Source organism: Vigna angularis, chromosome 6, assembly GCF_016808095.1.
Source record: "Vigna angularis cultivar LongXiaoDou No.4 chromosome 6, ASM1680809v1, whole genome shotgun sequence".
NCBI lineage: Eukaryota > Viridiplantae > Streptophyta > Magnoliopsida > Fabales > Fabaceae > Vigna > Vigna angularis.
The window spans coordinates 36,505,281-36,517,061 of NC_068975.1; the positions used below are offsets into that span (position 1 = coordinate 36,505,281).

At 35.5% G+C, this 11,781-nt stretch overlaps 2 protein-coding genes across 2 annotated transcripts; one reads left to right on the plus strand and one right to left on the minus strand.

Moving 5' to 3' along the window:
• Positions 1-3,737, plus strand: LOC108342631 (probable glycosyltransferase At5g03795). The gene is made up of 6 exons (XM_017580426.2): positions 1-203; positions 295-564; positions 1,480-1,769; positions 1,895-2,127; positions 2,903-3,060; positions 3,327-3,737. The coding sequence occupies exons 1-6, from the start codon at positions 33-35 to the stop codon at positions 3,426-3,428; spliced, it is 1,224 nt and encodes a 407-aa protein (XP_017435915.1). The 5' UTR covers positions 1-32; the 3' UTR covers positions 3,429-3,737.
• A 3,222-nt stretch (positions 3,738-6,959) lies between these two features.
• Positions 6,960-11,781, minus strand: LOC108343232 (KH domain-containing protein HEN4-like). Its single transcript, XM_052878931.1, has 7 exons — positions 10,975-11,781; positions 10,051-10,527; positions 9,658-9,933; positions 8,775-9,182; positions 8,607-8,689; positions 7,766-7,877; positions 6,960-7,306 (listed from the first exon to the last, which is right to left on the minus strand). The coding sequence occupies exons 1-7, from the start codon at positions 11,566-11,568 to the stop codon at positions 7,169-7,171; spliced, it is 2,088 nt and encodes a 695-aa protein (XP_052734891.1). The 5' UTR covers positions 11,569-11,781; the 3' UTR covers positions 6,960-7,168.

Below are 11,781 nucleotides of genomic sequence, written 5' to 3' on the forward strand. Positions count from 1 at the left end.
AAGATAGTTACGAATTTTGTTTTCCCGCCACAATGTCACCTTTCCGAGAAAGATCCCTTGCAAACTTTCCGGAGGTCAGAAACCGCTCCCGCGGCTCTTGCGGCTCCGTACACCTCGCCACCACCGCGTGCATAATCGCCAACATCATCTATATGTTCGTGCTCTTCTTCTGCTCCAAGCAACTACATTCTCCCCTCCGCCAGGTTCCTTTCAAGTGCTCATCTTACTCTCCTTCCAAATCTATTCTTACATTCGCACCATTTCGTCACATCGAAGTTCGATTCCTATGCGCAGCGCGCCTTCTCGTTGGATTCCAGCGTGTACCACTCTCCGGAGGAAGCTTTCCGCTTAGACTACGAGCAGATGGAGGAGGAGTTCAAGGTGTTCGTGTATCCGGATGGAGATCCTGAAACGTATTTTCACACGCCAAGGAAACTCACCGGCAAATACGCCAGCGAAGGATACTTCTTCAAGAACATCAGAGAGAGCCGATTTGTCACCGACGATCCGCGCCGAGCTCACCTCTTCTTCCTCCCTATTTCTTGTCACAAAATGCGAGGCAGAGTATGTCTTTTTTTTTCGATTCGACACTAGTTGAATCAATTATCCGAAGCCAATTTATGAGTGAATTCACCAGGCGTTTTCTGAGCGTGATCTCAACCATAGCGATCGGATTGTGTAATAAAATAACTAAATTATTGCCATATTGCAGGTGATAGCTTAATAAGATAAATTTCACCATTGGATTCGATCTGTTTTGAAATGAAAATACCTCTAATTTTGACTCCGAATCTTTAAACTCACTCTAAGTAGTCTGTGATGAAACTGCTTAATTGTTGAAGTATTTGAAAATTCATCACTTCAGTTCCTAAATGTATGAATTTAAGTAAATTTTAGGAACTAATTCGAATTATTTTTTAATATTGAAGAATTACCTAACATGATTTATACCACTGCTAGGATTACTTACTTCCATTTAGGAGAGAGGATGATATGAGGAAAGTGGTGTTTTAGTCGTTCTCAAATGGTTTAACTATTCAATAATCCAATTTAGTTAAACTTCTTTATACATCATTTATAAGTTGATAACTATTCAAAATAATTACTAAGTATTTCAAAACTATCGAGCATTTGTGACTAATGTTTGGAGGGGATTCCTGGAAAAATTTAACAACAATAAGACCTATGTTAAACTTATACAAAAAATTTACCTGCCTCCTACCTAAAACTTAATAGTAGACTTCTTCCTTAATATTCATGTTATCCAATAGATTAATAGGGATATAATGGTATTAATACCTAATAATTTCTTCATGACAAGTTAATTTTGCTTAAAATTTAAATTGTTCATAAATCTGCAATAGATTCTCGAATAGTGTATATGTTTGTGTCTATGACCTTCAAGTGTTATACAGTGGTGGTAGCAGCTGCTTATCCTAGTTTCCGATGTGAGTTGTAATGCACAAATAAATTATGCAGGGGTTGACTAACGAGCGTATGATCGATGAAGTAAAGAAGTATGTAGAGTACGTAAAATTTAAGTACCCTTACTGGAACAGAACCTTGGGTGCTGATCATTTTTTTGTGACTTGCCACGACATCGGAGTCAAGGCTACTAAAGGAGTTCCACATCTGATGAAAAATTCTATTAGAGTGGTTTGTTCATCACGTTATGACGACGATGATTATATTCCACACAAGGATGTTACCCTACCACAAGTGCAGCTACCATTTTTTCACCCTCCAGGAGGGAATGACTTCAAGAATAGGTTAGCTTTATACTTTATTTTGTTCTATTCTAAATCAGTCCAACAGAATTAGTATCTGAAAAAACTAGAACTCTTTCACTCCCCAGAAACAGAAATTTCATTTCATGACAATGGAAATATTGCAGGAACACACTTGCTTTCTGGGCTGGTCTTTCTGACTCAACATTGAAAGATAATCTAAAAGCTATCTGGGACAATGATACTGAACTAGACATCCAGAACAACAGAATTGATTTTCGATCGACTGGACAAGTAGTATTCATGGAGAGACTTTATAAATCCAAGTTTTGTTTGTGCCCTCATGGGCCTATCGGCAGCAGTCGTATCTCAGACTCGATCCACTTTGGGTGTGTACCAGGTAAACCATATCTGGCAGCTGAAAATCACAACTTCTTGTGCTCAATATTTTGCTAGTTACCTCCTCATTATTAACTTGTCTATATCTCTTCGGCAAAGCACATGGACGTGACCTTTTGCATCAAGAAAACTGTTCTAGCTCTTGTAAAGAGTCTCCAGACTCGAATAGGGAGCAACCTGCTGTATTACTCTACCCGACGGTTTTGCTCTCGAAAACATACTTTTTGCTCATTTGAAACATAGAATAATACTCTTAAGTTACTAATCAACTTAGCCCTATTCCCACTCTTGGCCATGAAAGATGTGAGGATATATTCTTTTATTAAATTTCATTTGCTTCACAAAAGCTGGGAATGTGCAGCTAACCTATTACATAGAAATAGAAGGATAAAGTTTAGCAAAAACTAATAAAGAAAAAAATTGTTAAGGTAAAAAGATCCCTTCTCGAGTGCACCTCACCAGTTACTGAATCATGTCGGTAGCCCCTGCTATTGCATCTGATCTAAGTATCTTTTACCTGGGCATATCATGTAAATTGGTTGTGGCTGCACATTCCCTACTACGGTATTTAACCTATTACCTTCTAAGTTTTCACTCCAGCCATTTCTGCAATTCACAATGGAAAATGCTACGTAGCTTACCTCAAACTTTTCGTTTTACTTCACATATAAGCTATGCCGTTAGTTGCCATAAATAAAAAATATGCTGTTGATCATCTCCCTTGTTTGTCTTGAAATACTGTTCCCTAATGGAAGCTCTTGCCGGTCTTTCTACAGTTATCATGTCAAACTATTATGACTTGCCTTTTAATGATATTCTGGATTGGAGGAAATTCTCTGTTATGCTGAAGGAGACTGACGTTTATCGGCTCAAAGATATTCTCAAAAGCATATCTACGAAACATTTCATGATATTGAATCAGAACTTAGTAAAGGTACCATCAATTTAAAGTTCAATTTATCAACCTATAAATATTATGCGATTTGATGAGAGATTGTGAAGGTAGGATAGTAGTAAAAGAACTGATGTTTATCGTAGGATAAGAAATTGGAAGTTTGACATCTACTTTCTTTTCAGTTACATCATCCTTCCAAATTTCTAAATCAAAGAAAGGAAATGAGACATTGAGTATTGCTCGTCAGAAGATAATAACTCCTATTTTTCCTGTCTCTCTTTTAATTTGTTGCTTTTGTTGTTCAGATCCAAAAGCATTTCAATTGGAATACACCTCCTGTCAGACTAGATGCATTTCATATGGTCATGTATGAACTCTGGCTACGCCGCCACCTGATTAGGTACTGATTTTTTCAATGAATTTACGCAGTGTTATACAAAGCAAGGAATTGTTTCTGTACATAAATGTTGATTCACCACTCTGACCCCACCTTGGAAAATCTGCAAAACAATTGTAACCACAAAAGTAATTTTTAGCTCAAGAACTTCTCTGTATAAAATACGGGAAGTAACAGAGCCCCTTTTAGTAGAATAATTGTTTAGGTCTGCACGAAACTTCAAAACAGTGGAAGAAATAAAAGGTATTTTGAAATGTGCTTGCGAGAAAGCAAAAGATGCTGGTGCATATACCAAAAGACTGTTTAGGTCTGCATGAAACATTAGTGTACCTTCTTCAGGAATACTCAAAGACTTCATTGCAGAATTCTGTGATTTTCTTCCTCTAGCGAGATTGCTTCTCTGCAGCAATTGGATTATATTTTACTAAATAGGATAGTTTTTTAACATCTCCAAGAAAAAAAATTCAGAGTTCAAATTCCAATCCAATGAAAAGCCATAGACTAACTTCTAATCAACGCTATTTATCTTGTACTATTTTGATATCAAAGAAGCTTTTATTAAAGTATTTCTTTTAAGAAAGTTATAAATTCTCTTAAACAACCATTTCTTATAGAATATGCTACTAAATCCAGTTCTCAGAATTAAACTTTGTACTCTGAAAAGTTTAGATAAAGTTCTTAATAATTATTCATAAAAGAAGATAAAATAAATTATAAAGGTATAATGGATCAAGGTTTTGATTGAATTCAAAAATCAATTTACGCAACTCATCCAACATAAAATTTAAAAAATTCCTAAAAGAAGTTAACATGTATAAATTGAATCTAACTATATGAGAAGTTTAATTATTATGTTTTATCTTTCTACTAGTGCTTATAAAGAAGTATGAGTACAAGTGGCTATATATTCATGGAGATAGATAATGAGTGGAAAGAGATCAAATTACATCTTTCTCACTTCAACCATTTGCTACACCCTTCAAATATCTTTCAATTATGTTTTTCGGATACTCACTGTGAATTGAAAATTATTTTCACATATAATATACATGTAAAATTTTATCAGTATAAAATTATATACTGTCTTATCAGTACAAAAATATATACTGTCTTATTTATGTTGAATAAAACCAAAGTGATACATATTTTTGAAATATAATAAAATATGAATTATTCGATCACTTTTGGTATTGTTTAATTTTATAAAACTAAAATCCTATATGAATAATTATAATGTTGTAATTATTATTATAATTATTTGATTTTTGTTTAGTCAAATGTAATTTTCTTTTCATCGCTTTCATTTTAGTTTCTTCTAGTACCATTAATTAATATTCGGCATTAGAGCCTCCTCGTCGGGCTTATTAGAAGCAGAGGTTTCACCCTTCACCTCCAAGTCCTTCGTCTTGTACCTCCAAATTTTTTCAAAATACTTAACTTACCCGGTAATTAAATAATATGAATATTTAAAAAAATTAAAGTGGTCAAAGATTCCTTTTGTAACAGGAATAGAGATATTTTCTCTCTCATTTCATTTCTTTCTCACATCTCTTGACTGAGTTTCTTCTCTCTTTCCCTTTGCTCTCTCATAACACACTCACTGTGCTCTCTATTCTCGCACAACAGTCTTGGTTTGCTCTTCCTCTCCCCATTCTCGTAGACCAGTTCGCACATAGGCAGCCCTGTTTGCTCTTCCTCTCCCCATTCTTGTAGACCAGTTCGCACATAGGCAGCCGTCCAGGCATTTTCGCGTTTGCACTTCTTAAGCCACTCAGTTCTCCTTGCAGCCACTCGCGTTGGTGTGTTGAGACATTTTTTATAGCAGGGTGTTGAGACATTTTTTATAGCATGATGAAAGATGATAGAAGAATGAGTTTACAGTATGGTGTAGTTCGACTATGGAGAGTTGATGGGCTAAATCGGATGTCCATATCCTATAAAAGTTTAATTTTGATAAATAATTGTTTTAAAATTTTATTTTTTATTTAATTTTTAATAATTATTTAATTTAATTTAATATTTTAATATATTTGAATATATTAAATATTTTATTTAATATAATTTTATTTTTATTGTTATTATTTTTATTTTTATTATTTTATTTTTAATATAATTATTATTATAACATAAATCATATTTTAATAATTATTAAAAATATAAAATTATATTAAATCATATTTGAATTTTAAATTTAGTTATTGTAAGGTGGTGTAGAGTTTTTTTAATAAGAAAAAGAAGAAAATTAAAATATATTTATTAAAGTAGAAAATAAGATTTTCTATAAAATTAGAGGTTAGAAGTGTAGGATAATAATAAAATTTTAGAAAATTAAAAATAGAATTTTTGAAGATACAGAATGAGATCTTAAAAGTGTAAGATGAAACACTCAGATGAAACGAGGTGCAGGGATGCAAGGGTGTAGAAGTGGAAGGGTGCATGAGTGAAGGGATGCCAGGTGCAGCAAAATTGCATGTTTGGTGATTGAAGAAAAATGAAGGTGGAGTCAATGTTTCGCACAAAAATCCTCAATAATAAAAAATTTTTAAATCACTTATTAATTAGGGGTATTTTAGGAAATTAGAATTGCAGGATGAAATATTTGAAAGTATATGATGAAGCACTTTTAGAAGCAAACGGTCTTTCAAGATATTGATTATAGACTATACAACCACTAGTGTCAAAAATTGATAGTCATTGGGTGATATTTGTGGAAAATTTCCTTGGTTTTAAAAATAAATTGTTGGAGTATGATAGAAAATGAAATTCCTGTCGTAGCAAAAGGTGTAGCACTTCTATGAGCACAAAAGAAAAATCATCAAGATCATAAGTTGGAGGATCTAAAAGCTAAGAGCTATCTTTTTCAGGCATTGGTAAGAGACAATCATCAACAAAGACGTGTTAAAAAATATTTGAGACTTTGTTCTAGAGACAATCATTAAAAAAAAGACACGTTAAAAAATATTTAGAACTCTGCCAGAAATATCAGATTACAACACAAGCGAAACATGCCCGTTTGCAATCATTATAGGAGGAGTTTGAAGTTATTCACATGAAGAAGGGAGAAGTTGTGAATGGGTATTTTGTAGTGAAGAAAAAATTGAGGTCAATGACACTGAAGTTTAATTATGTTATGAGTTGCATTGACAATTATGGTGATTAGTGAATCACCCTTAACTGTGTATAGTAGTCCTACAGAATTTACCCTAATGTGACTTCAAATTCCTTTGAAGCTTTAATTTAGAATGACGAAAGATTCATCGGCAATCTTTGTGCATAAATCGATATAGTTGAAAAACGTTACTTTGTAACAAGTTTAAAGATTTAATAAATTTAAACTTGAAGGAAAGTATCAGCATATCAAAATACCGTATCTTCTATCTTCTAACATCCATTTCCCTATTTCCTTTCTCCTGGAGTCATCATAATTTATTTTCCCAATTAACTAAAATTATAATCAGCATAAAAAAGCACACATCATGATTAATTTCATTTTCTTAAAACGGAGTTCCTTTAAAATATCCGATCTAAACTGTACGAGGAGTTGAAAGAAGACATCTGGTAGTAGACATACTAATCAGATGAAATCTTAAAATGCTGCTTACTGTTGCTTTGGTATGCACTAAAGAATCAAGTAATTGATTGATGTTAAATAGCTACACTACACTACACAACGTCACTAACCAAAGATAGTTGGTGACTGTTTTTGAGATTGAATAAATCATACAAGACTGCTGGATATTACAAGATTTGTCATGATGAGCCACTAAGAATAAATGCTCGGAGAAGGCTCTGTGCTGCTTTGGTTTCATCAGGTGAACCAGATATGATAATAATCCTGTCTCTTGTTCCAGGACGAGGTTCATGGACAACCACCTTCGCTCCCGATATCTGATAGGAACAATAAAAATAAACAAATTAACTTCATATGACAAACCAAAATAAGAAAAAGGATTCATAATATTAAAACATAAAATACTATATTTTAAATTCCCTGTTATTTAATATAATTGCAAAGGGATTAGAAAGCTATTAAAGCACCTCAATTATTGAAAATGCAAGAAAAAAGGACCATTTTATCATCTAGTATAAACTTGTCATTCAATCAACCCTGCGCTCAGTCCATTAGTGAAAATATCAAGAGACCAAGTTGATAATGATGAAAGAAAAATCACATGATTTTCGAAAATGACAGACTGAAACAGACATTTTCCTAACAGAGATAATTTAGAAATTAGAAATCAAATCAAATGTTGATCACAAAGGCAAGTTCATAAGGATGACATGGTAAGTGGTGAACAAGTTAACAAAAAATTAACATATCTAAGGTTATTGTTCAAGCTTATGTACCTGTCTCAGACGAGCCAAATTGCTACCATTTTCTCCGTATACAGAATCAATAGTCTCATCAGGAACCACAATTTCTACTGTCGTATTAGTCACAATGGCAGGTTTACTTCCACTGCAGAACACAAAAAGAATAATAAGAAATTGACAGTTGGGGCATTCTATTTTATATGTTCAGCTGTATTTTCATCACTTTTTGTTGCCTACAACTTTACTCCCAAAAGAAAAGATTTCAAATAAGAGAAAATGAACAATAGCACAAGAAAAGCAGTGTCAAAAATAGTATATATACAATGGTTTGTCACCAGACTCCAAACATCAATCAAATGATGAATGAACATAGAAGTCACGTAAAATAGAGAAAGGCAGTTTCTAATTCTAATACAGGCTTATTACAGAACACCTGATGCAGGATATGGTAGTTTCTATTGCATGGTTCAAATAATAAATTACCTTTCCTAACTTGTGCTAGTGTGGAAGTTATAACTAAATTATACCTTAAAAACACTCAACTTTTTAAGAAAATTATTCAGTTTCCATCACATACAGTGTACTTATAATGCATGATACAATGTCACTAAATACAAGAAAAAAAAAGGCACCCTTGGTACTTATTGCATGTTAGAAAATATTATAAGATGGCAAAATTAAGCAAATTCTCGAAAGCGCTACTTGAAAATGTCAAGGGAAGCTCAAGACCCATCCACAGGCATTACATTACATTACAATAATACTAAAATCTTAAAAATTGAGATAACAAGAAACTTTGACGTTAGTTTTTGACCTATATATAGATTTGCTATTTGGAATTAAACAAGTCTAGTTTGTTTAGTAAATCAGTAACCTGACAAGTTCTAAGCCTCCTCTACGAGATGTCAATCCCCAATTAAAATCATTAACTCCTCTTGAATTTATCCCAGTCATTGTCTGCATCAAATTTAAATAAGAAATAGTTAATAAAAATAATAGTTTCTTACGGTAAAATTGACAGCACAGAGAGAGGGAGATGTACCGGTGGCGTCCATAACCCTGGTGAAGAAGGACGATCTAAATTTCTAGCCCACAGCCCTGGTGAAGAAGGTCGGTCTAAATTTCTAGACCACAGCCCTGGTGAAGAAGGACGGTCTAAATTTCTAGACCAAAAGCCTGGGGAAGAAGGACGATCTAAACTTCTAGAAAGAGCAAGATGATCAATGCCATGAGAAAAAGTATGTCTACTAAGACTATGGGAAGGGGCTGCGGGTAGTTGGCTTCCAAGTGGAACAACATCCTGCAGTCTCCCATAGGGGCTGTTATCAACACGTAGAGAAGAAAGGGTCCTTGTTCCAGCACTATTCTGAGTGCTGGCAAAAAGATTATCTCGCAGTCTACCGGTTGCATTATATAAAGCATCTTGCACACTTGAAAAGTCGCCTGATATCTGAGGGAAGAAGACAATACAAATGGTATAACTTATAAACACCTAAAACATGATTATCATGCCTAAACCAAATATAGCGAAATACATATCATAGGAGTTTTAGGCAAACATATAAATGCTTTGGGAAACAAGATTCATCTCTGGTAAATTCTAATCAATGCAAGGAAAAACTATAGATAAACACTTAAGGATGATAAATATTTCAGAATGAATGAGGAAAGAACAGATGCATATAATTTAAAATATTCAAATATCACATAATTAAGGTCGAAGAGTTTTGTCGAAAAAGGTGACTATCATCACAAAAGTAGCCCGATGAAGGGTGAGAAATTATATTTAAGTTAGAAGCGTAACAATTTATTGGTGTTGCCAGATACACAGAATCACATTCATTATAAAAAATTAAAGATAGAAAGTCTTCTTCAGCATATTTTAATTGTAAAAGGAAATAAAGAAAAAGGTCTAATCTCCAAACCTGTACAACTTGATCATTATCTGATGCACATTTTGGCACCTGATCAGTCCCAATTATTCTTATGCTAGCACCAGTAGCCTTCCGCATTTCTGATATTATTACTCCACCTTTTCCTAACAAACAACCAACTTGGCTTGACGGGACTACAAGACGAGCAGTAACAATTGACCTGTTACTTAATCCAGAGTCTAGCCCATTCTCAAAACCAGATTCAATGGACCTGGAGTAAACAAGCACAGTAGCCTTTTGTGCTGGGGAATATCTTGACTCAGGATTCTGTATAAATTGAAGCCACAATCAATAAGTGCATAAAAAAAAACAGTGATAATAATAATACACTCAGAACTGAAAGACACAAAATAAGTAAAAATGGAAAGATTATATTTATCAGACCTCAGAAGCAGTAATCGTAATTATTCGATCCTCACACCCATCTACTGAAGGACCAATACTTATTGTAGCCCCAGTCTCACTCTGAAGAGCTCTAACAATATTGCCTCCCTTTCCAATAACTCCTCCAACTCTATCATTTGAACAAAGTATTCTAAAGGTGATTTCCTGCTGAAGTGCCTTTGGTTCCAGGGAGGAAACTCTGTTAACTTCCGCTGGCAATGAGTGAAATCTGGTGCCATAGCTGTTAGAGTAACTGGACAAAGTAGACAGCGCAGGGCTCCTCAGGGGAAGACGATCTATAGTCTCATGTGGTACTGCAGTTAAAGTCTCACGAGGAAGTGCATCTGTGGCTTCATACTGAACCATTTCATAAGGATTGCTTCCCTTTATCTTTGTTCTATCAACAGGAGGACAATCTTGAAGACGTTGGGAGACCGCAACAAGTGCCTTCTTTACCGATGACACTCTGCCTTCTATCTGTCACAGTACACAACCAAAAGATATTATCTCAGCATAAGAAAACTTTCACACCATAAACAATTTGAAGCCTATTAACCCATAATACACGAAAAACTAACCCCACTACAATAAACTAACAACTCATATCGATCAGCTCCATATGAAACACTTTACCCCAAAAGTTCGAATGAACACTAAAATCTTGATCCTGAAATCTTAAATGAACACACACTTAACCCTGAAACCCCGGTTCCTGCCTAAACAGAAAAACTAATCCACTACAATAAACTAACAAACCATATCTAGCAGCTCCGCATGAAACCCTTAATCCTAAAAACTGAAATGATACTGCACAACGAAGTAACAGAACAAACACTAGCAGTGGTAATGGAATGCCTCAGTGGTGTTAACCTAAAAGTTCAAGTGATAAATCCAAAAATCATGAAGAGCAAGAAGTAAAACTACCTCAATGATTTCATCCGAAGAGGAGGCACAAAGCGGCAAATCATCAGTTAAAACCCTAATTTTACATCCAGTGTTCTTCTTAATCCTCTCCACCACTCTCCCACCCTTGCCGATGACGGAGCCGGCTTGCGCCGCGTCAGCCACAAGCCGGCAAGACATCATCATGTCGCCGACGTCGACACCCTCCGTTTCCGCTGCCACATCGAGGATCCTATCGAACACCAACAACAGCGCTTCCTGCGCCTTCGAAACCTCAACGGCCTCATCATTTCTCAGCAGAACCTTGCCGCTGACGGCAGCGTCAGCAATGACCAGGATGATACGGTCCGGCGACTCCGGCGACGCGTCCTCGATTCGGATCTTGGCGCCGGTCGATTGCTGGAGTTTTTTTATGATGGAACCGGACTTGCCGATAACGCCACCGATTCGGGAGGCGTTGCAGAGAAGGCGGAAAGAAGCGTGCCCGGGCGGCACGGAAAGCGGAGGCGGCGGAGGCCTGGACGACCTGGAGCGCTTGGAGGGCCCATTTGGAGGAAACGGGTTCGGGTCGGGTGCGGAACGCTTTGCTGGCGGAGAATGAAAGGTGCTTCCCATAGTTCTCTTCTTCCTCTCTACAAATAAAATAAAAAATTCGGCAAACTTTGGAAAGTAAGAGTTGCAGAAAGAGGGAGCAGATGAGAGGGCTCTGCACTCTGACGCTAAAATGCGCAGAGGGAGAAACACCGTGCGCACCGCGCCTAGGGTTTCTCAACGCGCGCAAACAGAGGCTTTGCTTTGCCACTTCTTTTCTTTTATATATATATATAT